Raw genomic sequence first — 27,225 nt, 5'->3', positions numbered from 1 at the left:
CAGACTCAACATTATTGATGCAGTGTGGAATCATCCTGAGAACAGAACAAAATGAAGTCAACAGCCAAAGAAGAGCTGTGAATGTCCTTCAAGAAGCCCAATCCTGAAGACGTCTTCAGACAATAAAGGTTGTCTAAGAGAGTTTAACCCTGTAAGAAAGAAATTTCTAATTATTTGGAACTGAGATGTTTATTAATCGTTATAACAAAATCCACAAAACTTTTTTTTTTCCTATATCATGTTGTGTATGATTTATTTTTTGTATCACATTCGATAGATTGGCAACTTTTTGTTAACAAAAATGTTAATTTTAGACAAAAAGAACTTTTGTGCATAACATTTTGAAATTATATCAACTATTGATCATGTTGATGAGATAGAAGTCTCAGAAACCCATGTATTAAATATGATAGAAAGGCATTATAGGGTTAAGCTGTGTTGTAAAATAAAAGCGATCATACCAAATACTGATTTTCAAACTTGTTGCAATCGTACAAACTCAGTCTTTCCCATTCATATTTTTTGAAATATACATATTTCAGTAGATCTCCACAGATATTCTTCATTTTCCAAGCAAAACATAAAGAAATGAGGGTAAGTTCAATACTTTCACACATTATAGTATACCAACTTTTTTTTAAATCACACAATAATAAAAGTAGTATTTGGGTTTCAGTGGGATACATAAACATCAGGACTTTGCCCTTATCTTCCAGACAGTGGAAAAAAAAAGGACAAAGATACTGGTGTCCTTGTTATCTAATAACAAGGAAATGGTAGGTCTAACAATATTTTGAAGGCTTTTATTCCTCTGATGATAATTTAATACTTTTAAAGATGGTCAAATACTACAATTATAAGTTTTTGCTTTAAAATATTTTATTAAGACCCCTTATTAACTTAAATACACAAACTCGGTACCTATTGATCAATCTGACTTATTGCCTTTCAGTGCGAAAACATGCCGGAGAAGGCGATATAACTTAAAAATAAAGAATAACGATTTGATTACAAAAGTGATGTTTATTTAATTAAGACAAACTATAGAAGAAAATTATTTACAACACTGCAAGGTGTCCATTCAGAAACTGCTTTGAATTGATAATTCTTTAAAGCAGCGCTCCCCAACCCCCGGGCCACGGACCAGTACTGGGCCGCGAGAGGCTCGGGTGTGAAATTTATGGTTTTCAGGGTTTTTATTGTTAGCTGCTAATGAAGTTAGACAATTACACAGTGAATCCGCGTTTATTATTATTATAATTACGAAATACCGCAGTTTTTGTTTTGGTCGCATCATTTTATTTTGTTGTATTCATCCGCGGCCTTAAAGGCCGGTCTGTGAAAATATTGTCTGACATTAAACCGGTCCGTGGTGCAAAAAAGGTTGGGGACCACTGGTTTAAAGGACTCCACTGAACTCAAGCGTGACATAAACACAAAGCATGAAAAAGCATCTTTTCCAAAAGCTGTAAACAGTGATCGTCGTTCAACAAAACAAGCTTGGCTCAACAAATGAGGAGTGTGTGTTTGTCAGTATTTATTGAAAAACTTTGCAATAATTCAGTTTATCACACAGGCTCACAAAATGATTCACGAGTAAAACTGATAGTCACTCTTAAAATGTAAATACAAAATGCCAGAACACGTTATTGTTGTGGAACAAAACAAAATTGTAATCGGTACACTGTAACAGCCAAGAAAACATCTGCATGAAGTAGATTTTAATACTGAACCCACAGTGTCAATGTCCAATATGTTGTATTTACTTGTTAGTCAGTCAATCCATGCCTCATTAGTGGGAGCAGTACTGTGTCCCCCCCCCACAGAGCACAGTGTATTTTCTCCAATTTGTAAAATGAGAAAGATGTAAGGCGGCAAGAATGTGACGGTTCAAAAGAATAGTGAATAATGTGCTCAAAAGCAAAACAAAATCCATCCAAGGAGCACTCTCTTTATGATTTTAGAAATTTTTACATCAAGTAAAATTTCTAAAATCATAAACATGTATCCAACAGGCCTATTTCACAGCAGCCATTTGACTTAAAATAGCAGCTAAACAGACAGGAAGCTTTAATAATGCGTTTAGATTAGTGACACCTGTCTCTCCCTACTATCTGCTGTGGCTGCTGCGAAATAGGCATAATGCATAATCCCAGGGTGGCTTCTGGTTAAACTGAATTTGACACAGAGCACTCGTATCAAATTTGCACGTCTCTCTTTATCTACATGTCTTCTGTTCATTTTATACGAATTTAATTACAGAATACTAAAAGGAAGGTTAGTGGCTTTTAGCCGCAGGCGTTGTCTAAACCTGACAAACGGCTGACTAAACGATTAGAGCATAACCTTCCAAGTCACTTGAGTGTCTAAGTTTCCCAGGTGTGCAACAACATTTCATTACCTTTATTCAAAGCTGTCTTGATGCATGCTGAATCATCCAGGTAAGGAAATCCCAAAAAGTTGATTCAGTTCATCTGGACGTGATGTTTTCAGTGTGACATCCAAGTGACTTCTTCAGTCTCAGCTGACTGCAGGTTTCCCCAACATATTAAACAGTACATTTGCATTTCCACAGCTGTTTTTAACTTGAACCTTTAACTGCTTAATAAACTTAAGAAAATGTACTTCGCATATTTGTCTTCTCTCATAAAATGAACCCAACGAAACCGGCATTGAGCTGAGACCCAAGAAGTCGCTTGGATTAGTGATGAAACATTTCTCCCACAGCTCTACGTCCAGATAAACATAATCTACTTTTGGGGATTTATCTAAAGCTGCATTTCCACCACAGGTTTCCCAAAGAATAAGGAACCTGCGCAGTAAATCAGGATGTTTTCCAGGGACCTGCAATATTTTAGAGTTTTGAGGAAATATTTAATATTTTGGGTGGCTGTAGCTCAGGTGGCAGAGCAGGTCAGCCACTAATCAGAAGGTCGGTGGTTCGATCCCAGGCTGCCTCCTGGCTGCATGCCAAATATCCTTGGGCAAGATACTAACCCCATGTTTGCCTACTGGTGGTCAGAGGGCCCGGTGGCGCCTGTGTCCGGCAGCCTCGCCTCTGTCAGTGCACCCCACGGCAGCTGTGGCTAGAATGTAGCTTGCTATCGCCAGTGTGTAAATGTGTGTGTGAATGGGTGGATGACTAAATGTAGTGTAAAGCGCTTTGGGGTCCTTAAGGACTAGAAAAGCGCTATACAAATGCAGGCCATTTACCATTTACCCTAACAAAACATCCTTTCTAAGCGGTATTACTGTGAATGGGGCTTCGGTTCACGTCTGCAACTACTGCACTTCTCACTCACATCACAATGCTGCAATACCTCACAAAATATGTTCAATCTAACCTTTTGGATCCACTTTGTGATGACTGCATGTCTATTTAGTGACAAAGAATTGCGCGCTCACCTCCCTCATTTCACATTACAACATCAACATTTTAGTGTGCTCTACGCTGAAGTAGTGATCTGCAATATAGTGGCATGCCTAATTTGCCTAATCTTCACAGCTCTTTAAATCATGGTGGAAATGCAGACGACCAACAGTCTGAAGAAAGCTTTTTGTGCCTTGAAATTTCCTGGGACATTTGTGTGGAAATGTAGCTTAATACAGGATTACAAGGACCCCAGAGTGGAAAAACGTGATGGGCACAGAACGTCGATGGCCACTGACATGTATTTTGATTTAAAATCATTACACCTGGCCTCTAGCGTGCTGCAAATAATGCTGATAAAGGTCTGAAATGGCTGCGTAGGAACTTCCACACACAGCACAGCTCACACCATCTGAAGGCTTTTCATTTGACATGCTGGCATTCTGAGTCACGTGTTTCTTCACAGTTCTTAAAGGGGTAATGGGTTTTCCAAGTCCATTTTTACCTACACTGTCACAACTGGCCTCTTTATCTTGCACTACGTTTGCCCTGCTGGGATGCTCAGAAGAATTACCCAAATCAGGATCCCGGCTTTGAACACAGGAAGTCACAATTGATTCTTGAAAAACCGGGTCTGGATATTTAGATAAGGGATCTGAGAGAGATTTAATTTCCTCAGAAGCCTGGCGTAATGTTTCTATGCCATTATTGGTGGGAGGGTTTAGCGTTTTCGTGTTTGACGGTGCATTGCGATCATCTACTGATAAATCAAAATCAGAGTCTTTGCGTATGTCTTGCGTTGAGGAATGGCAGAGCTGGTGACTAAACAGCATGTCTAGAGTTTTAAAGCTGCACCTGCAGCGCTCGCATTGATAAGGCAGAAATACTTTCTTGGGCCTGACTTGAACCCACTGGAACTCTGGGTGCTCACTCATGTGTTTTTTGTAAGGCTCTACAAACCGAAAACCTTGCCCGCACTGAGGACACGTGAAGCGGCCATCCCTGTGACGATGAATTCTCTGATGGTGCCACAGCTTTTTCCAGCTTCCTAGTGTTTTACCACAGCAGGCACAGGTGTAGCTTTGACCTGGGGCGTGTGTGAGCATGTGGGCTCTGAGCCTGCCCATGTGTCTGAAGAGTCGCCCACAGTTTGGGCACAGATATCTCCTGGGATCTGATCTGTTGTCTACTTTGTTTAACTTTGACACTAGGTGTGAGAGACTGTGAGCTGGTATGACCGTGGACTGGAACGGTTTTTTCAAGTTGTTGGAGCGTTTCTTGCGGATGATCTGTGGCTGTTTCTTCTGTGTTTCACAGCTGGCAGCTGCCACCAGAGCTGAATTGTGCGCCGATGAGCACCTGAGCGCAGGCACTGTGTACTGAATTAACGACACAGTCTCCTCCTCCTTAATCGCAGAGCTGGAGGCATTTTTTTCCACGCTGCACTGACTGCGATGGGCGTTGAATTCAGACAGCACACCGAACAGCTTGTCGCAGTACAAGCAGCGATAAAGCTTTGCGCCGGTGTGCTCTCGCATGTGGGTGTTGAACTCCTGCAAATGGTCAAAAACATTCTTGCAGATGTGGCATGTGTACGTTAGCGAAGGCTTTGGGTGTCTGTGTTCTTGCGCGTTGTCATCGCTTCCCAAAGGTTTACATGAGTGATTTTTTGCATTGCTGTAGTGAGTAAATGATTTTTCACAATGGGTGCAGTTGTAACGCTTCACAGACCAATGCGTGAGCTCGTGAACACGGAGGAAATAGGCCTGCCCGAAAGCTTTGCCACAGATGTCGCACTTATAAGGCTTCTCTCCTGTGTGGACTCGGACGTGTCTTATGAGCGCCGATTGAAATGGGAATGATTTGCCACAGTACTGGCAGACTTTTTTCTCTCTTTTTTCCACTGCTCTTTGCAGCTCCCTGCTGCTTTCCTCTGCTGGTTCTCTGCTCTGTTCCTCAGCCTTGCTGTTCTTACACTCCTCGTTCAGCTCGTGTGCGTGCATTTCCATATGTGCAGCGTACTCAGAGCAAGAGAATTTAATCTTGCAATATGGGCACTTCTGATATATGTTGCGCTTTCTGTGGGTCTTGAGATGAAGATTTAAGTTAGAGTTTTTGCTAAAACCCTTGCCACACTCTGAACACTTGAACGGCCTCTCTCCTGTATGAATGCGCTGATGGATGACGAACTGAGACAGAAACTTAAAAGTACGACCACAGTAACCACATTTCAACAGGGTTTTACCCCCCTTTTTAGTATAGATGACATTTTCGCCAACATTGGCGTTAGCTTCCTTTTCCTCATCACTGCAGTTTGTTTTTGGTTGGGTGTCACTACCCGCTTCGTGGTTCTCTACAAGACGCTCTCTTGGTAATAAAACCTTGTTTACCATCCTCCTCCTCTTACCACCTCTCTTGCGTCGAAAAACAACATTTGGAACCTCAGATTTAACTAAGGGAGTGGTGCTGTGCTGGGAAGAATTGGGGCTATTTGACCTGGGCGCAGGTTTTAAATGCTCCAGCTCTAAATTCTCAGCTTTGACAGCAAACGGGGCCCCAATAGATGTCCGCATTTGCTCAGGGGGAGTCAGGGTATCTGTGCTAGAGGGCTTTGGCAGCTCTGCATCTGCTGGAGACTCTGAGAAGTCTGGTGTTTCTGATGGTGACTCCTCGCTGCCATTTATGTCCAATGACTGATTTACTTTAAGGTTATCAGTCTGAGTTGGGTTTGGCAAATCAGATTCTTTCAAGCTGTCTGAAGGAATAGCTTCAGGCTCAGGCTGGGAATTCACCTCTGCTTTTGGTAATGCAGTTTTGTCTTGTTGCTTCTCCTGCTCTAGTCCTTCCCCAGAATGCAGTGGGAGCTGATCATCCCTCACATCTGAATCAGTCTCATGTTTGTCAGTGTCCAACTGTTTTTCTGTCTCTGTGCTTTTTCCGCAGTCTATGTCAGTGCTCAACGTCAGCAAGGCCTCCTGGGATTCATCCAGCTTGGACACTTTTGCTGGAAGTTGCTGATCAATTTGCAACTTAGTCCTTCGTCTCTTCACACCTTTAGAGTTGGATGTACGAGTACTTTCTGTAGTCCCCGCTTCAGTTTGTTTTAGATCCTCCTTGTCCTTCTTGCTATGAGATTCTAACTTATCATCCTGCATCAAAGTAGGTTGCTCCACCCTACTCCTCAGTGTTCGTGCAGGACTGCTAAACTTATTAGCATGAGAACCAGGAGCAGCCATAGAAACCTGGTTTTGAAAAGCTGCCATTTCTGATTTTCTTGGCCTTCCTGGTCTTCTTTTTGGCAGCAAAGGAGCAGCGACTTGTACGTTGTTATCCAGGACAGGCTGAGGAGCGGGCATCTCATTATGAGCCGCACTATTTATTAACTTACTATCCACAGCGTAAGGCAAATCGTCACTGTTGTGGTTTTCCACACTTGCTGGCAAAGGTATGGTGGTGCTAACTTCCTTATGCTGAACAGCATCTGCAGCATCTGGACCTCTTTTGTCTTCAGTCGGGGCTGGTTTGATTTTACGGGGTCTCCCACGTTTCTTGTGGATGATCACGGGCTTCCCTTGGCTGTCTATTGCAGAGCTGCACACGCTAGCAGGAGTCAGAGATTTTGCTTCCACCTCTGCCTGCGAGGGCACTGCCTCACTGCGCTGACAGTTTCTCTCACCAGCGCTTTCAGAGCTGACATGAACATCAGACTCCCGGCTCCCAGGCTGTTTCAACGCCGTCCCTTTCATTTTATCTCCCCGCCTGGAGTCCACGTCTCCCTCACTGCATGTCTTACCTTCGGGTATCTGTGGAAGTAAAAAGAAGAGTGAACATGAATGAATTAATGATTTTATTTTTTGTTGCACAAATCATTTGGAAAAGCATGTTTATTAAAGGTGGAAAGAATAAACACATGAACATGAATCATTTGCACATTTCAAAAACTATAGAGCGATATTTGCACAAATATATCTACCAAAATTGGTTCAAACTGGAAAACTAAGCGTGCATATTCACATATGCACAGATGCATGACTTCATAACACATCACATCAGACTGCGGTCTTCATTAGTGCAGATTTAAATGACGCTGTATACTGTAATAAACAGCACAAGCTCATCCACTTGTCTTTCTTACTGGCTACCTGCTTGCAGTCCGAAGAGGCATGATTGGAACTGCGAGGTTGAGGTGCCACAGAAGTTAACTCAGAGACTGTATTTTGGTCACTGCTTCCTCTGCTGAAGGACATTTTACTCCCCATGTCAAGAGTCTGTGGATTAAACAGCGACAAGGAGGTTGTAAAACGAGCAGCGACGCGTAAAAGCAAAAACGCTTCGGGCTGGGGAGTAATTATTCCCAGGATGAAAAATAGAAAATTACTAATAAACTGCATGCCATGCCCATTTGTCGTGATAAGTTTAAAGTGGATGGTTGAACTGGGATCATCTCATGCACCCACTGACTATTTTTACAGATAGGGGTACCAAACTGCAAATTTATACTGGAGAAGTATAGTAAAGGCCATAACTGGATCACACACAGCCAGATTTAAGCTCAATAAGCATATGCTGCTTTGCAAAACTTCAAGTTTTCCCCAAAAAAGATGAGCAACCTTTTAAAATTATCTAAATCCGCTGGGAAAGAAGCAGAGTTTGCAACTGGTTTTACAGAGAACTGCTGAGTTTCATAACCTCAAGACTTGAAAATACACCTCTAAGGGGACTGACACCCTTTTCCCATTACATTTCCAGAGGTAAATCTAGAATTTCTTCTACAACAGTTATATAAAAGTTAGTCAGAAGCAGATGGACTTTGCCAATTTAAAAAAATAAAAACCATACAGCATCTTATAAATAATGATGTATCATTACACAACTGCTTACAAGCTATTTATCTTTAGGTATCTTTAGGTATCAATAGGTATCTTTAGCATCAATAACAATACTCTGTATGACAATATTTAAAGCTCATCATCTATCACCAACAGTTTAAAGCGACCGGACCCGCAGAAACATGCACACTATCCAGGCTCAAAGTAGATTCACTGCAGTTTGCAAAAGCACAGGGCATATGCATTAGATGTAACAGAAGAAATCCAGCCTAGCTTGACAAGATGTGCATGGTTGCTATTGTTATCCTGCCTTTCATCTCCACTGCAGGAACACTTCATCTGATGGAGACTTTGTGATGCTCACGAGCTGCTGACTCACATTTAAACCCCCTTTCAGACACAGCCGTGCCCCACTGGCTCACTTCTATAATGTTTTACAGCATTTACAGATTTAAAAAGAAACACGGCTACCAGTTATCATTCAAAGCTACCAAAGCCGTGACTAACAATGTGAGTTAGGCGTTATCGTGTGCTAGGCCACATCGCTAGCTCCGATAATTTGACATCACAGGCCACACGAACCTTAAGCATTAATCTCTACGCCTGCTCACACAACTTTCTTTACAGCAAGTAACGCATGTGTAGTTCATCTGTGATGGGTGATAGTAAACACAAAGTGCTTGCCTGCGTGGGAGAGAGTCAGAACTGGTTTCTGCGTAGCCATGCGCTGACCGCCGCTCAAACTAGAACTAGCTAGCACTGGCTAACTCAAGCTGTGGCTACGAGGCATTTTGGACGCCCTTTTCTTACAGGGATGCACTGATCTAAGAGCTGAGCTGTTAATGTGGGCCTCGCTTTTTCTTCTTTTCTGAACAGTTTGCAGAAGTGAATCAGTCGGTATCCACACACAAAGCAATCTGAAAAAACTGTTAATTAAGCCGAGCGCACAGAGCGCGTAGTTAGAGTGCTGTGGGAAATTTCGGAACTCCTCATGGGGAAAACTTTAAAAATTGTAATCAGAACACGCGCACACAAAAACAGCAGATTTGTTCTGTTTGTCAATATGTGTGTGTTGCTGAGACAATTAGAAATGTTATAAACAAGAAGCGTGGAAGGCAAAAAGACATACATTCATTTAGCAATTAACAATAACGTGAGTATGCCCAACTCCTACTCGTTCTGCAGTTTTAAGTTTTCGCAGGGAGTCCGTGTCAGATGTGCAAGCATCAAGTATCTCAATGTACACCCAATATATATCCAGTTTGGCATATGTTATCTTAACACATAGGATTTAAATTGACGCTTCTATTACACACAGACAACAAGTGAACTCCGCATGAGCGCTTCTGCAGCATCTTTGATTTTAAGGTATGGATGTTACCTCATAATGAATGGACGCACTACGTCGCTTTGTTTGTGCTTTGAAACAGCTCCCTCTGCTGGAGAGCCACTAATGACAATGAAACTGTCATCATTAGTTTGGTGGATACAAAAAACAGGCAATTTTAAGAGTGGAGGCACAAAACTTGATAAAAATTAAGAAAAAAAAACCAACCCCTAATACACTATTAATATACCTCATTTTCAGACAGTATCTTTAAAATATCTATAATGAATTATTTTTCACGTTTGTATGTATTTGATGTACTTTTGTGAAAGATTACCAGCGCTTTACAATGCAGTATTAAAATATGCAGGATCTGATATCCTCGTGTCGTTTCCACATCATCATAATAAATGTTGTTCCAGGTTCAACATTGCAAGTGACCAATCACATTGTTGTGACGTAATACTATAAAGTGTCGTGAACACAAAACACTGAGTTTGAAAATATACTTTAATACATTATATATTGTATTCTTAAAAGTCTCTACAAAGCTGGTATGAACACACTGGGCATTTTGGCCAATCCCCACAGCTTCACAACACATTCTGATCATACTAAAAACATAAAAACAGAGCAAAAACTATAATAGTGCCGGTTAGGGCACCAAACATGATTCAACCCCCACATACGTACATTTTTTTTTCATCTTCTGCAACCACCACAGAGGTACCACCTTCATACTTTTATAAATTCGAAATGCATTAACAAAAGAAATCGAGGTGAATTAAAGATGCATTTTTATTATCACTACTCTCTATATCTTAAAACAGTCTTGAGCAAACCAGGAAGCATCATGCTCCTGTGCAGTGAACTGAGCAGATTCCTTTCAACCAGGATGTCGCCATCTCTATGCGCTTGGTCCATATTTTACATGACATGCAGACTGGATGTGCCTCACTAGTTTTGTCAAGTCTTGATTGGTACAGATGACATTACTTGGTAAATCATCTCAGCAGGTTTGTCTGGTCCGCCTTCAACGATGTAACAGTCATCATCGCTATCTACTCCCGTGTTCCCGTTGACAGGCCCTTTTTCCAAGTTTACAGTCAGGATTTGGCTCTTCTTCACATTACCAGAAGATGGTATAATGCATTTCCTTTTGCCATTTACCTGAGCAGGAACTTGGCTTGCCGCTGGCATCATCTTTTTGAACTGCTGCATGCCACCTCGCACGTGTTGGGCCATAAACTCCCGTGCTTTGACACACTTGTGCCTCTGAAGGAGTTGAGCAGATTCAAAAGAAATATGACAGACTCGGCATGAGAAGCCACTTGATGCAGAAGACACCCCTGCAGAGTTTGTGGGCATCTTTAACTGCAAACTAGGATTTTGAGTCTGAGGCTTTGATGGAAAGGACACACCGATGTTGGATGCATTCTTAAACTGCAATAATGGAGTGACACGTACCCCCTGTTTGGTAATGAAAGGGACACTCTTAATTTTCAAGATGGAGGTAGGGGGCAGTTCACCAATATTCTGATTTATCACCTGCAGAGAGGAAGTAGTCGGAAGACCCAGGGCGCTCAGAGTCTTTTCCCCACTTGTCACGTTCATAGTCTTGAAACCAAGTGGCTTTGCTGTGACTAGCCTGAATTTGGATCCGTTGTTTGATGAGTTACATACATGGTAGCGAGGCACAATCTTTTTGTTGGAGAGCAGCAGCCCACATCCTATGCAGCCCGAAATTTTGTCAGGAACATGAAAGTTGTGGTGGGAGATGAGTAAGGTCTTTGAGAAAAAACACTGCCCACACTTACCACAAGAGTATGGCTTTTGCTTGTTAAACTTGCGCACTGTTGGAAGCAACACAACTGGCTGATAAAGCGTCCAGACATCCACTGTCGGTGCGCCAACATCTGCGAAAATATTCTGCATGTCTGTTGTTGAGGATGCGGGGTTTGGGAGCACAGATGCTTGTGACATTGATGGGTACAACTCAGGCACTTGTGAAATTTTTGCAGGCTGCACGCAAAGCTGCGGCACACACACCGACGCACTGGGTACCTGCAGCACAGGAGTCACTGGCAAAGAAACTGGGGGTGCACTGGCCTTTGTCCAAGCATTGGTCATTTTAGGCGTATTCCAGATTACCTCACCCTTCTGTATCCTTTTAAGTTTCTCCTCCTCCTCTATGCGCTTCTCTATCCTGCGGTTCCGTATGGTTTTGTGATCAAGCACTTGGTGCCCGGGCTCGTGCATAGTGCTGTGCTCCTGCATGTGCTTGTACTCAGTAAACTCGGTCCCGCAGGAGCAGATGAAACTCGCGGATGAACACATATGCTCCTCCAGGCATTTCCTGTTTGCAAATATCTGCTCACAGCTGAAGCAAAACTGCCCTCCATTCATCAGGTCTGTGACCAAGTTGTAATCCAGGGTGCTTTGCCTTCCTGTCTCCATCCTCACACTGAGCATTAGTGTGTTCACTGCTAACGGGGAGCACGCTGGTCCTGGTAGAAGAAGCAGGTTTGAGAATAAATATGAATCACAAGCAGTGTACGGAACATCACCTTTACCTTCTTTTTACATGTTTAAAATGCATTTGCTGTTCGCCTATAAAGGAAAGTCCAAACTTCTGCACAATTACTAGCAAATCACTACAACTTTGAAAGGAAAACCAAATTATTAGGCGGTGAATTATTCACAAAAATGCACTGTACACTTGAGACATCTGGAGGGTAAAGCACCTTAGCTAGCAACGCTGTAAAATTAATAACGGCTTTTTTTTTTATCTAACGCGCGCTTCCTTTGCTACATGCCTAGCATGCTAGCGTTAGCCTCTGCTACATCACATACAACATCATTAGCTCATTCCAACATGAAAACGAAACCGCTGCCATCCCAATAGTAAGGCACTACCTTGGAAAAGCTGCAAACTGTTTGTCTGGTGTCGTTTTGCGAGACATTAACAAATGGGCTGAGTCGCCGGTATGTAGCACAAATAGGTAGCAGTTAGCCTGTAACCACACCGAACAAACAAGAGGGAAGAAGGGGAAAAAAGAAAAGAAATCCTCATCTTCTTCTCTTAAACATCACACGCTGTTATGTTGCACTAGCGCCACCAACTGGGAATCTTAACGCATTCACCGAGTATAACAATAAAAATCAGGAAAATCAGAAAATCCCCCAAAACATAACAAAACAAAACAAACAAACAAAACCAGCAATAAAGTTTTAGATACCCTATCTTTATTCAATTTACAGAACAAACCGAAAGGGTGTAGGCTGATGCTAAAACACCTCAAGAAAATCAATTCAACTACAACTCACCTCACCTTTTAATCAAGACAAAAAGAAGAAAAACAAAGAAATAATAGATCACTGATGTCAAATTTACAACTACAGATGAACTCTTTAAATCTAAAGCATCTTCGCAGTAAACAGTTATCACAGTACTGAATAATTTTGTCTGGGAAGCCTATTAATTTCTTCTTAAATGGTGCCATATTTGGTGATTTAGCAGTAGAGCTGAGCACGTGGGCTGTGCCTGTGAAAAACTTGCCAAATCTACCAATACGAAACAGCTTCTGGATATTAAGTGGTAATTATCTCTTGTAGGCTTTGTCCATAATTTGAATCATGCTGAAAACTACTAATCTATCATACTTTGTTTATTTCAATGTATTTATTGAATATATATATTGGATTTGTTGACTCACTGTAGGGTTTGATAGTTGTTATTCATATGGTTTCAAAATAATTATTTCTTTATTAGGTTTTATTTATATAAGTAAAAAGTTAGAAGTTTGTCTCAAGTTTCCAAACACATCTACACATTAAATTATATATGGAACTATATGAGAATAATCTAAATACACAGTGAATTTATTTGTATATGAGGTCTTCAACTTTGACCATACTGAACTAGATTTGGACATTTAGGTTTAGATACAATTTCTATACAATTTACAATTTCATTTTACATAAACTAAGTTCTTAGTTATTGCCTGAAGAACTTTGACAAATAGTTTGATAAAGAGAGATTTTGTTGAAATCAAACTTTACAACAACAAAGGTTCATAAGTCAAAGCTTTACTCCTTTCGTTTCAGTATCTTTTCCATTCTTTCATAATATTGCTAATATTTCCTTCTCCTTAAAAACCCCAATACTGCTATAATGGTGTAAAGAATAATTTACTGGTATACTTAGGACCTACTAGTATCAAGTGAACACCATTTAAACACCAAAGCCTACCTGTTGTTGCTGACTATGTCCAACCCTGTGTGACCACAGTGTACCCATATTCTGATGTCTGCTTCTTGCAGAATAACACATCACAAAGTTTAAATGATCTGAAACTGGTTTCTTGAACATGGCAGTGAGTTCACTGCACCTTTGGGATGTGGGAGAAAAGGAGATTCACATGATGGATGTGCAGCTCAAAGCTGCATCACACAGTTGCTCCAGCAACTATGATGCTATCATGTCAACGTGGACCAAAATCTCTGAGGAATGTTTCCTGCACCTTGTTGACTCTGAGACAAAGAAATAAAGCATTTCTGAAAGCAAAAATGGCTTCACCAAAAGTACCTAATAGTGTCTGGTGAGTGTGCGGTAAGACCTTTATCCATGTCACTAGCTCAGTGAGACCTGTACATTTAATCCAGCCTAAGTGAGTCTTACACAAACAAGTTAACACGAATGTTATTAAACCTTCCAACAGCAGGCACAGCCTGTGAGTTTTACTTAAACTAATACCTATACTGATTGTTACTAATCTACTTTTGCATTTGCTGCAGTTTATGTCAGTGAATTGTAGATTTCACGCTGTAAAGAAAAACACTGACTTACAATGTTCAATCCAGACCTTGGAAATGGCAGCAGACTCAGTGCCACTTGCTCTAGAATGTTGCCTTGGACACACAGATATTAAGCACTTCTAATTCTGCTAATGAGGGTCATTTGATAAAGTTAAAATCTCCTCAAGTAGGGATTAAATAAACTGCTTGAAATCCCGTTTGTACAGCTTTTGAGCACTGTGCTCTCAAGTGTAGATCACAGCATTTTAACTTTACTACACATCCACATCATGTACTTTTCATTTGTCAACCATGTTGATTTATTCTGATTACCATTATATCACAAACACTTTAACATGGCCTGTTCAGACAGCAGCCTTGAGTCCAGGTAATTGTGGCTGGATTGAGCTCCTCCATTGTTTTTTTTAGAAAAGCTGTAATGCCTGGTAAGTAAGCCACTTAGTACTTATGTAATATGAAAAGTGAGCTATAACTGACCACAAAGATTAAGGAAATAAAAAAAATGGGAGGGAAATTGGTATTCTCTCATAAATATGCAAATCTCAGATATGTTTTCTTTCTATTGGGTACCTACAATTTAAGTATGAAGCAGCAATCTAATGATCTTGGTACATCACATTCATGAAAACCTTAAGTTACAGAAATATCAATACAATACTCCAAAAGACCACATAGGATGATGGAGGTGGCATAAAATATCAAACTGTGACGACATGAAGTAAGCACCCTTTACTTGATAAGGTTTGGTCAATATACTTAACATGTCCATTGAGAGAGTTCACAACTTTTCTGTTTCACATACTGGTATCTTTATTAACACCAAGAACAACAACAAGCTACAGCACCAACCCGATGATAAAAGTTTGGTTAATAAAATATTCAATCATTTACAGGCTACTGAGCACAGGGAAAATAAGGATCAACTTAGTAAAACTAAAATGTGTAGTATGTCTGTTTTGTTTTTTAAACATTTTTAAAGAGGGTTAAGCTACTATCGCACTTTAAAAAAAACATCTTATGTAGCTGTACAACATCCTGTAAAGTTTAAAAACAAAAAAGCAAAAAGAACACAGTATAAAAAAAAAGAGCTCATTTCTTAATCCAACACTCTCAAGACAGACACAATTTTAAAAAATTTTGTTAAGATGTAAGCTGTTCTTGTGGTTTTGGATTTATGTCCCCAGCCATGATGCGATGAATCCTCCTGCGGTGGTTTTTGAGTGATTTCAGGTTTGGGTACGTACCCTGGCAGACGTCGCATCGGTACGATTCAGACTGTTTGTGAGTCAGCAGGTGTTTCTGCAAACTCTCCACTGTACCAAACCAGCGGAGGCAAACAGGACAGCGGACAGGCTTGATGGCAGGCTTGCAGGCACCGCTCCTCTGGTGAAAAATCAGACTGATGGTGTTTGGAAAGTCAGCGTTGCAGTGGGAACAGTGCACACTTTTGGGTGGGCTTGCAAACTGATTTGTAACCCGTGCACCTTTGCATCGATTCCATGATATGTGCCTTCGGAGGGAACAGCGAGTTGCAAAAGTATTCCCGCATCGTGTGCACACAATCCTCCCCTGCTTCTTTGGTGGATTTGGTAGTGGCTCTGGGTGCGATTGCTTCTGTGGAGGAGGGTGCACTGACTGAACCTGCTGCTGCTGTTGCTGTTGTTGTTGCTGCTGCTGCTGCGGCGGTGGAGGTTGCTGCTGCTGAAATCGAATCAACAGTGGTTGTGATCGCTGTGGCTGTAGTCCCTTCAGTAACTGGTGATGAGGATGCATGTGGATCTGCAAATGAACTTCATAGTCTGCCCAGGAATTGACTGTTTCTCCACAAGTTGGACAAGTGTACGATTCTTGAGCATGCTTCTGCAAATGCTCCAAGAGAAGTCTCGGAGACGTAAATCCAACCCCACACTCACACGTCACCCTCCTTGGAAGTACAGACGGCAGTGACATGATGCCCCAGTTTCCTCCATCATCCTCCTGGGTTTGACTTGCTGGCTCTGCTGATCCATTGCCTGGCAAGCTCGTCTGCACAGTCCCTCTTTCCACATCTGCCATGGTTCGTTGAAACTGACATCTTTTTCTATGAACCATCATGTTATCTTTGCGGTTGAAGGTTTTCCCACAGACAAAACAGGAAAACATTGGTTTGATATTATTGGCATTCAGTGTAACCAAACCCTGACTACCACCCTGTGCTATAGCTCCAAACCCACGTGGCCTGAAACCACAGAGTCGCAGGTGGCGCCTCAAAGTTGAAGCACGGCTGTAGGTTTTTTGACATCTGTTGCACGGGTATCGTTTCACTCCATCCCGGACGAAATAGCGCAGACCATGTTCGACTGAAAAGGAGTTCTTCGCTTCATCATCAACATCCTTCTCTGCAGAACTGAACACCTGCGTTTCATCATCCAAAGGCATCGTCCACTGCCCTTCGTTACTACCGTCACTATTGGCTGCTTCTGCATCCCAGTTATTTTCTTCTCCTTGCTGGAGTGAAATGCTACACACAGAATTATCCTTGTGCTGCTCCATCACTGGAGATTTCAGGGAGAATGGGGAGAAGTTCTGTGCTGGGCGAGCCCAGGCCAATTGTGAAACTGCAGACTGCTCTGCATTTGGAGAGGTCACCTCTACCTTGATACGGCCAGTAACTTCCGTGCCCACGCCAATGCTCTTGGAATTCTGGGATGCAGCACTGACTTCATCCACACCATCACTGGCAATGCTTTTAGTGGACTGCAGTGCTAGCATCTTCTGTATTGAGGGATTGATCTGCTGAGAGAGGACTGACCTTGGACCTTGGCACTTGTGTGTTTTGAGGTTCCACCTCCGTGCATAGCTGTGCTTGCACATTGGACAGAAGAAAACCTTTTTCGCATTGTTGAGACTGTGGAACGGCACTATTTTCTGTGCAAATGGAAACTTGGATTTTAAAGCGCTTGATGGCGGTAGAGCCCTGTTTCCGAACTGAGGGCACACATGATTGTCAGGCAAAGGCAGTCTCCCAATGATCAGCTGTTTGCATCGACGACAACACTTAATCCTCTCTTTTTTGTGTAAAAAATGATGCTCTGTCAATCTGTCCAGGTTCTGAAAAACCCTACGACAGCGGCCACACTGGTATTTCCCATATGTTCCGCTACCAACAGGATCCATGAGCTTTTGACGAGTCTCGAGAACTACAACAGGAGATAAAGTCTTAGTCAGAGAGACAACCCTCTTCTTACTGGACTCAAGAATTCTGCTAATGGATGGAGCCTTTGTCTTTATATCGGGTTTTGCGAGGAGTCGCCTCAACTGTGCAATAGACAGATCATTGATTGGCGCCGCTTCTGTTTTTGATCCTGGTGTTATATCCATGGGTACAGCTTCCTGCTTGGGGATAACTGTGTTTTCGTTCTGATCCTGACTCTGAGGAAGGGGTAAGTGTTTCATGTACGCTGATGCGAGCAGCTTCATAAGGATGTTATTTGTGGGCAAATTCTCTCCTTTTTCACAGCTGCGGACAGCATTTGTGTTCTCCTCGAAATTAGTTTCCTCTACAGTCTCTGTTATTTGCTCGGCAGTGGATGGCATGTTCTGAAGTTGCTCCTCACTATCATTTTCAGGGGGAGCACACTGGCCTTGCGGATCGGTTACTATGGCAATATTGTCCTCCAGGCTTACATCTGCTTTTTGGGCTGTTAAAGTAGGTAATTCAACAGCTGGGGACTTGGAGGTAGAGGGACAAGCAAGGGCCAAACTGGACTGGGTTACAGGAGTGAATGATACATGCTGGGTTGGAAAATCCTTATTGCAATCTGTTGCACTGGGGAGAACAATGTTACTATCCAGGGGCTGCAGCAGCTGTATTTGAGATATATGTGAACGTTTGTGCTCCAGCATAAGACCAAAGTCCTGAAATTCCTCTCCACAATCACAAATAAAGAAAGAAGGTGTAGGGCTGTCAGGCAAGAGTGTTGGCGAGCTTAGGTGCTCGATGGATGAGTCTGTACTTGCAAACGGCGTTTCATGTGGGCTGATGTTAGGCTGGGTTGGAGGAGGGGAGGTGACCTTGGAGGGTGGGCTGGCATGGGTTGCCTGATGTACTAGCAATGAGGCCAATCCAGTAAAGGTGGCTGAACAAGCCACACAGCGATACACTTTGGCAGCGTTTCCCTGTAGCCCAAGCATCATGGCAGCCAATTTACCCTATGAGGCAGGCAATCAGGTGGTCAAACAGGATGGATTCCTGTAAATCACACAAACAACATGAACAAAAGGATGTCAGCAATAGAAAGCAGACAGTCTCCGTTTAAAAGTATACAACACAAGCACACATATTTATTTCAATTAATTCCACAGTTAAATGTGTTTTTTCTGAGTACTGATGCCAGGGTTCCCCAAGTGTAGAGCAAACCCTGTGGTTTGGCAGACCTACGGTGACCCCCAAACCGTTTGAGAGTACATTTTCACACAGAAAAAAGGCAACTGAAAAAAAAAGTAAAGTAGATTTAAGGAGGAAAGTGTCCGTCAGGTATTAGTCTGCCAATTGCAGATTACAGAAGGGTAGAGCCTTTATCATTGTATGTAAAAGTGGTCAACTATGACTGGATAATCTCTTGTTAATATAGCTTTGAAGAAAATTAATTCCCTGGAGTCTGTCTGTATTGTGCCAATTAGCATTATAGCAGGTGTTTGTGCGACAATAATTTAGTGCAACATTAAATTGACCCAGCAGAAACCCGAGTAAAACAAAACAACAATAAGGAAGCAAGAATTCTAAGTTTCCTGCTACCCATAAACCCTTTGGAGAAATTATAGAGAAACATTTCCCATACACACTAAGCCTTGAGCTTTATTTACCTATGTGTATACAAATCACCTTAATTTATGCGCATAAAAAAAAAATTGCAGAAAGTTTTGCATATGACCACTGACCAATTTTGTTTGGTTGGAGAAAAGCAAAGTCACTGATGCAAAAAGCCAACAGAATGTCCCATCTTTGTTCACAATATATATATTAGGGGTGCAACGATACACAATATTCACGGTTCGGTTCGATACTTTGGTGTCACGGTTTGATATTTTTTCGATACAAAAAAATGTTCATGCTTTTTTAATTTGTCATTTATTAAAATTATAAATATATATTTTAACTCAGTACAGTTTTTAAATTTAATGTTGCTGAAACAACAAAATAATTTAAAAAACAAATCTATCTAATTGAGAAATCACTCATCTTTGGAAAAGAGAGTTTATTACAGAGAAATGGCTCTTTCCAAAATAAAAGCTATACTATACGCTTCTTCTGGGCTATATTCTCAGCAGCATATTAAATATATCAGGTCCCCATAAGGAGAATCATGTGCTAATGGCTGTCTAAATGACTTGGGTAAAGTTTGTAGCATGCGTGCTTGTTGTTTTTGTCTGATTCCACTTGTCTTTGCACTAGGATGATGTCAGCGTAAATGTGCAGTCATATTCGTTGTGTTCCCACTAGTGCTGTCAGTGTTAATCTCGTTGAAATGATGTCAACGCCACAACACGGCAAATCTCCGTTAACGAGCTACCGCGGATCGCCCCGTGCATGGGGCTGGACGGCCAACACCTTAACAAGCTAACTGTGCTAATGCACTAGTTCCCACCAATGTAATTGAGCATTGCGTGGCACATCCGACATACTGTTTTACTTTTGTCCATGACGCGCTTACCTTCAGGGTCATATGTCACATGAAAACCAAAATAGTTCCAATCGCCAGATCTGAATGAGGGTGGGGGAGGTTCAATTTGCCATGTTGCAAGGAGAGCTTAACTTCTGTCTCGCTAGCTTGCCCTGTGCTCAGTGAATCTGCGTTCGACTACTCCGCCTAGGCTGCACTGTCGAGCGCAGATCCACTGAGCGCTCAACACAGACAGCATCGTCAGAAGGAAATTTGATAAAATAAATTAAAAATTTTGTATTGTTCGATACATATGCGTACCGAACCGAAAGCATTGTATCGAACAGTTCAATATCGATACGAGTATCGTTGCACCCATAAAAAAAATAAAAAAAATTATATATATATATATATATATATATATATATTAGGGGTGCAACGATATTCGTATCGATATTGAACCGTTCGATACAGTGCTTTCGGTTCGGTACGCATATGTATCGAACAATACAACATTTGTAATTTATTTTATCAACTTTCCTTCTGACGATGCTGTCTGTGTTGAGCGCTCAGTGAATCTGCGTTCGACTACTCCGCCTAGGCTGCACTGTCGAGCGCAGATCCACTGAGTGCTCAACACAGACAGCATAGTCAGAAGGAAGAGCGCAGGGCAAGCTAGCAAGACAGAAGTTAAGCTCTCCAGATCTGGCGTTTGGAATTATTTTGGTTTTCATGTGACGTATGACCCTGAAGGTAAGCGAGTCATGGACTAAAGTAAAACAGTATGTTGGATGTGCCGTGCAATGCTCAATTACATGGGTGGGAGCTAGTGTGTTAGCGCAGTTAGCTCGTTAACGTGTTGGCCGTCTAGCCCCATGCACGGGGCGATCGGCGGTAGCTCGTTAACGGAGATTTGCCGTGTTGTGGCGTTAAGGTCATTTCAACAAGATTAACCTGAAATCACAAGTGGGAACACAACGAATATGACTGCACATTTACGCCGACATCATCCTAGTGCAAAGACAAAAACAACAAGCATGCTACTAACTTTAGCCGAGTCATTTAGACAGCTGTTAGCACATGATTCTCCTTATGCTGCTGAGAATATAGCCCAGAAGAAGCGGATAGTATAGCTTTTATTTTGGAAAGAGACATTTCTCTGTAATAAACTCTCTTTTCCAAAGATGAGTGATTCCTCAATCAGATACAGGGCTTGCAATATCGCTAGCCCGACGTCCTGGGGCTAGCGATTTTTTTCAGTCGGGCTACCAAAATCTATCTCTTCCCTGCCCGTCGGGCTATTGTAGGAAGAAAAATATATGTCAATGCTTTTGCATTCTTTCAGAAATGTAGCTGGGTAATTATGTCATTGGCATCGGTGAGCCACTGTCAATATGTGACATATTGAAATCGCGTTTGAATTTGCGCTTGTTTTTTTGCTTTCACTTTGCAATCGCGCGAACTGTGTATAGAGAGCGACAGCACTGATCTGTGAGTGATGAAAATTTGTGCACCAATTCCTCTGACATCGTCTTATTAATCGTTAGCTCACTATGCAAACATGACAAGTGAAATCTCCCGCAGCAAGCTTAAACATGTGAGAGGTTGATCGCGCAGAGAATCGCTGAGCTTATGTGAGTGCGTGTGTAAAAGCAGCAGGATATATATTTCATTTCTTCTGAGCCAAATAAGACAGGTCAGGGTGAAGAAGTGACAGCCAAAGAAAAGCTTACCACAAAACGGAGAAGTTATGACAAATCAGACTATAAGGCAAAAAGAAAGTGCAGCTTTATGGTTTCATGGACAAAAGAATTTCTGTGGCTGCAATATGACGAGCTAAATAACCAGGGCTGCACATAAGTGGTCCGCAGGTGCGCATTCGCTGTCAAAATAAAAAACGCGCACAAGGGTTAGGGTTAAATTTAAAAACTGTACTTTTGAGTTAAAATATATATTTATAATTTTAATAAATGACAAATTAAAAAGGCATGAACATTTTTTTTGTATCGAAAAAATATCGAACCGTGACACCAAAGTATCGAACCGAACCGTGAATTTTGTGTATCGTTGCACCCCTAATATATATATATATACATATATACATATATATATACATATATACATATACATATATATATACATATATACATATACATATATACATATATACATACATATATACATATATATATATATATATATATATATATATAAATAAAAGGGAAAAACAAATAATATAGGAAACACTATTAATGAGGCCCATTGTCATTTGGGATGTTAGTGACTATGACCAAACTATATTAATGCTTTATCATGTCTACTCCAAAAAAAAGCGATACATTTGAAACCATAAAAAAATACGTGGTAAAAGACACGCTTGGACAGAGCTGCCTTTTGCAGAGGTCTTTCCTCCCAACACCTCATTCTACAGAGCAGATGAAGCATGCCCTAGATTGGAGGGACTGCAGAAGAATCTATCAGGTCTTTCTGCAGAAATGGGATCAGGTCCTCAAGCTACAGACTGACCCTCATTTCCACTGGCATGATGAGGTGCATTTCCACTTACTCCTGACAGCAGGAAAAAAATGTGCAGACCTGTGATACTGTGATTCTGCCTCTGAAGCATGCCCAACTGGGAGAGCCTCAACAAAGCTGTGCGGCTGAGCAAAACCAGATGGCTGCATGTTTGGTCATGCGATAAACTGCACTCACTCACAGCCACTCACATGTAATGCAAATCAACACAGGTCCCATCATTAATTTTACACTACCCAAATATTTTTAAAAAAGAAAAAAAAAGAAAAGGAAATCTCTTAGCTGATACAGATAGGGTGATAAATTAAAGGAGAAACCAACATAAAGTGTTCTATGATTTGCAAAATGCAAAGTGATGGACAGTGTCCGGGGAGGAGACAAATCCTTTAGGGTCTCTGCATCAGGAAGGGCATCTGGCATTAAAATCTGCCAAGTCAAACATGGATAGCTACCTGCTGTGGCAATACGGGAGTAGCCGAAATTGGCTGAAAGCAATGAAATGTGTGCAAAACAGGTGAAGAAGAGAGTGCCAGGGGTGATTTGTGATAGAAGGACAGCACCGAGAGTGAAAGAGAAGGTAGTGAGACCTCTATGATGTATACAGGAAGCTGGGATGAAGATGTTAAGATTTTCACTGTGAGAGACCAGGGTGGACCAGATTTAAAATGAATATGTTAGAGGGGCAGCTCAGATAGAGCAGTTAGCAAAGGAGAAAAGGCTGAGATGTTTTGGACATGTGCAGAGGAGTGACAGTAGATATACTGGACAAAGGATGTTAAAGATGGAGTTGCAAACCACGCAGAAAAGAGGCATGTAGTAAAAGACAACGTACAGCGGGTTGATGCAACAGAAGAGTATGCTAGGGATAGATGAAGGCAGATGATCTGCTGTCGCAAGCTGTAAAGAGAGCAGTTGAAAGAAGACAGTGATGACAGTCACTTACTGAATTTTCACACCAATCATTTGTAGCTGCTGTTACCTTTATTTTGTTTACCATATTTTGTGTTCTTAAAGATTTGTTTGACTCCAACATTTTTATTGTTACTTTGCCTTAAGCTTCAAACACTTTCTTAACCTTGCTGCCATATCAAAAATGTTATTTTAAGTCACAAGTGATCGCACTTCTATGGACCAAATAGCTGTGCATTTATACTGGCAATGCTGGGATATTTAGGGTTGCAAAAATGTTTCTTGCCAAGAATTTGTCACTCTACTTCACCTACAGCTTTTTACAGTTTTTACAGAAATCAAAACACTGATGTGGCAAAGATAATAGAAAGCTGCGTGGGATAGTCAGCCAATAGAGATTGAAAATGTGACGTCATTCAGGGGTAAAACCGCAAAGAATTCTGGGAACTCGTGGCAAGAGGTACTAGCGCACGCAGGCTTTCAATTGAAATCAGTTACACAGCGATAAAAAGAAACACAAAAAAATGGCAAGAAGCTGCTGTATTATTAACTGCAATAGCCGGTTGTATGACAGCCACGGGAAGCCGACGGGTAAAGAGATCGGTTGTTATCGGATTACGTCATTGAAGAGAAATTGTTCGAGCCATGTTTCCGAAGTAACAAAGAGGCGACGGATGGCCTGGATTGCAGCCCATCAAAGACCAAATATAACGTCTCAGAACACTCCAGCTCACAGGTTAGTCTGCTCCAAGCATTCCCACAAAGGTCAGTGTTTTGTAGTAGTTAATACGTCATTTTTCATAACATAATTGGTGATATAGGTTACAAGCAAGTCTGGCGCTGAACAGAAATTGTCGCGCTATGCTCCTTTGTTTATTGTGCATAAATAATGAATTGTCTTGACACAATATTGCGTTTCGCTTCTGTTATTATGGTACATTGACAAAAACATGTACTTTTATTCACAGGATAAAACAGGTTTTTTGTATCACTAATTGCCCAGTACGATTACAGCATACAGTATTATTGTCACTGCTACATTTCTGTAATGCGAACCAGAAATTATTTCCACTACTAATTAATTACCGTTGAGCTCAAAGGTCCTATTAATAAACTGTTAACGAATGTGTATTTATGAAGACGATTTGTGAGACTGGTAAACTTACAATATGTACGATGGTCTTTCGTTCTACACGGTGCATTTCAAGGTCCTGTACCCATCCGTCGGTAAACTGTACCTGGGCTTGTTGCAGTGACCTGAAGTTACTAAAAACTTCATGAGTGCATGCACTCACTCCAAGAACCGTATAATTATAAATATGAGCGTGGTGAAAGTTGGGCAGCACGCTAACGTCTTTTGTCCACTCTGTGTGCTCGTAAGGGTCTAAACCTTTCACTCCTTTGATTTTTTCCTCGTATCTTTTCTTTGACTTTTCATCAAGTCTGTCTTTGTACGGACCGGCATTGTTCTCCTTCGTTTTGTACATTCCTTTTTTGGGGGGCAAAGAAAAAGCAAGAAGGTATTGGAACCGGAGAATGAACGTTTTGCGGTGCTGCAAATGCTCGCATTTGATGCGGTACTTGAATTGTTTTGCCACGAGTTCCCAGCATGCAATGGGCGAAAGTCACGTGGTCTGTCAATCTCTATACAGTTGTGTTGGTCACTCTAGCACGACAATACGCCCAAGCTGATCTCAATAGTGCTCGGTGAGGTTGAGGCCAGAACTGCAGGGATCCTCTCACTTCTAAATTGTGGAAGTAGTCTCTGATAAACCCTGCTCTGTGATGTTGTCATCTTAGATGACATCTTCTCATCAGTCCCAGACTAGGTTTGGCACGTTTTTTTCCCCACGGGCGCAACTTATATACTCAACTCTGCTGCTCAACCCGCAAATGCAATTTCCAAACAAATAATAATGGATTGGATTTATATAGCGCTTTTCAAGGCACCCAAAGCGCTTTACAATACCACTATTCATTCACTCTCACATTCATACACTGGTGGAGGCAAGCTACAGTTGTAGCCACAGCTGCCCTGGGGCAGACTGACAGAAGCGAGGCTGCCATATCGCGCCATCGGCCCCTCTGGCCATCACCAGTAGGCAAGTAGGGTAAAGTGTCTTGCCCAAGGACACAACGGCCAGGACAGAGAGCCCAGGGATCGAACCGGCGACCTTCCGGTTACAGATGCGATTCCCAACCCCCTGAGCCATGGTCGCCCCATTTAAATATGGCACCATTTAAGGGAAAATAAATATGCTTTCCAACAATATCAGATTTATTGCCAAGAAGCATTAAAACAAACAAATAATTAACCAAAGAAGTTTCCTTACTTTCTGTACTGAGCTTTAATTTAATGTGCATTTTTATGTGGCAAAGAATGGATGAAACCTAAAAACTGCCACAGATTTCACTCAAAAACAAAAAAGGTTAATGTCATTGATATGATATTAATTCTAGGGAAACATTAACCATAAAGTGTTTCCTCTATGTGCAACACAATAACTTTAAAAATGTTATTAATTAAAGTAATGACACATAATCATGTTATGAATATTTTGAATATTTGAAGTTCAAGCATGAGGAGGCCAGTCTGACTTGCTGCTTGCATTATCGGACTATAAACAAGAAGATCAACCACAGCCAAGACACTCAATGCAAGGTGAGCATAAATATGCACACTGACAGGGTCGTTACTAAGTAATATAAGAATAATAGCGTTACCTGTGTGAGTTGGTTTGCTAATGCTGGACGCACTGCTAACAAACACAGCTACAATGTTTTGCCAACTTACTTTTGCACTAACAAATGCTTAAACAGCTCCAACTGAAGCATATGAGAGCTTTTGCTAGCTCCGATAGCTAGCTTGACATTCGCGCCCACCGTACATAAACAGTGTCTAGCTGAAACACCTCAAAGGGGGTTTGCTAGTGAAAGCTAACCAGGAGGAGGTGCCCGGCCACGTTCCCGAGTAGGCCCAAGAAATGAATAACTAACTAACGCTCGCAAGCTAGCTACCATGACCTACGAAGCAGCAGCTCCACAGAAACCGCCCGTTTCTATCTTCACGTACTCACCAGTCACAGGAGCGCGAACGTTTTCTGCAGACGAGGAATCACAAAGGCTGGGAACAAGGAGAGGAAATGGCTCGGTAGACATCTGTCCACGCAAAGAACGAACTCTCAAGGGAAGGGAAGGAAAGCTCAGCTCAACCCAGCTCTATGGTGAACAAATGTGATGCTGTGCCAGAAGGTAGAGCACTGAGCGGAAAGCTGCAGCTGCAGCAAGCGCGGAAGGGGTTGCACCGCGCGTGCGCAGTTAACGGAAAGCCTCTAGCAGCGCCTACCCTGTGCACCCATGGCCGCGTGCCGGATTGGCTCTGTATCTGTACTAGAGTTCAGATTGCATATGAAGCACAGAGTCCCACAAAACAACACACTACACACCGAGATCTGTAGAAATTTTACACTCAGCAAATGTTCACTTTTTTAAAAAAAAGGTGAATTAAGTATCACTATCAAAGTGTTGATTTCAACACTTTTTCAGGGTTTTTTTAATAGCTCCACACTCTCCAGATGTAAATTAACACTTTCAAAATAGTTAAATATTTAACACTATTAATGAAAATTAAGGTACAATATACAAACTTAAATCTGAAACATTGTACAAGCTTTGCATATAAAGTTGTTTGTGAAATTTAAACTCAGATATTTTTAATAATTCACCTTTCCTCACTTTACAGTACTGACTGCATGATAATGGTTATTAAAAAAGGGATTTTCTACCAAAAGTATA

At 41.6% G+C, this 27,225-nt stretch overlaps 3 protein-coding genes across 7 annotated transcripts in view; all 3 read right to left on the bottom strand.

The window, feature by feature from the left end:
* Positions 1–714: 714 nt before the first annotated feature.
* Positions 715–9,134, bottom strand: LOC147318471 (uncharacterized). Of its 2 annotated transcripts, XM_086310429.1 has the most exons (3): positions 8,884–9,134; positions 7,513–7,638; positions 715–7,173 (listed from the first exon to the last, which is right to left on the bottom strand). In XM_086310429.1, exons 2-3 carry the CDS (start codon positions 7,627–7,629, stop codon positions 3,691–3,693), a joined length of 3,600 nt encoding a protein of 1,199 aa, XP_086166555.1. In that variant the 5' UTR covers positions 7,630–7,638; positions 8,884–9,134; the 3' UTR covers positions 715–3,690. The 2 variants fall into 2 exon arrangements, with proteins under 2 accessions (XP_086166555.1, XP_086166556.1); XM_086310430.1 differs by lacking the exon at positions 7,513–7,638 and having other exon boundaries at positions 716–7,173.
* Positions 9,135–10,018: 884 nt separating this feature from the next.
* Positions 10,019–13,020, bottom strand: LOC147318470 (uncharacterized). 2 transcript variants are annotated; one of them, XM_086310428.1, is made up of 2 exons: positions 12,859–13,020; positions 10,019–12,033 (listed from the first exon to the last, which is right to left on the bottom strand). In XM_086310428.1, exon 2 carries the CDS (start codon positions 11,996–11,998, stop codon positions 10,493–10,495), a length of 1,506 nt encoding a protein of 501 aa, XP_086166554.1. In that variant the 5' UTR covers positions 11,999–12,033; positions 12,859–13,020; the 3' UTR covers positions 10,019–10,492. The 2 variants fall into 2 exon arrangements, with proteins under 2 accessions (XP_086166554.1, XP_086166553.1); XM_086310427.1 differs by lacking the exon at positions 12,859–13,020 and adding an exon at positions 12,443–12,834.
* A 2,109-nt stretch (positions 13,021–15,129) lies between these two features.
* Positions 15,130–27,225, bottom strand: part of LOC147318469 (uncharacterized) — a 35,125-nt gene continuing 23,029 nt past the window's right edge. Inside the window, exons 1-2 of one of the 3 annotated variants that reach the window (XM_086310423.1) lie at positions 26,508–26,722; positions 15,130–18,575 (exon numbers count right to left, since the gene is read on the bottom strand). In XM_086310423.1, the coding sequence (XP_086166549.1) occupies positions 15,485–18,520 (3,036 nt within the window). In that variant the 5' untranslated portion in view covers positions 18,521–18,575; positions 26,508–26,722 and the 3' untranslated portion in view covers positions 15,130–15,484. Of the gene's footprint in view, positions 18,576–23,353; positions 23,477–26,507; positions 26,723–27,225 lie in introns of those variants that run through there. The other 2 variants (XM_086310425.1, XM_086310424.1) reach the window with 2 other exon arrangements.

Source organism: Aulonocara sp. 'chitande type north' Nkhata Bay, linkage group LG11 (assembly GCF_057382095.1).
Source record: "Aulonocara sp. 'chitande type north' Nkhata Bay isolate Kocher_YH1m ecotype deep benthic linkage group LG11, A_spYH_male_GT1.1, whole genome shotgun sequence".
Taxonomy (NCBI): domain Eukaryota; kingdom Metazoa; phylum Chordata; class Actinopteri; order Cichliformes; family Cichlidae; genus Aulonocara; species Aulonocara sp. 'chitande type north' Nkhata Bay.
Note: the sequence above shows the minus strand (reverse complement) of the source record. Positions and strands in the feature narration are given on the sequence as shown.

Bases quoted from the DNA above. Each gene is read 5' to 3' on its own strand.
- LOC147318471 (XM_086310429.1), bottom strand. From the start codon at position 7,629: ATGGGGAGTAAAATGTCCTTCAGCAGAGGAAGCAGTGACCAAAATACA. The intron at 7,174-7,512 runs GTAGCCAGTAAG...TTACTTCCACAG, and splicing joins CCTCTTCGGACTGCAAGCAG to ATACCCGAAGGTAAGACATG.
- LOC147318470 (XM_086310428.1), bottom strand. From the start codon at position 11,998: ATGCTCAGTGTGAGGATGGAGACAGGAAGGCAAAGCACCCTGGATTAC.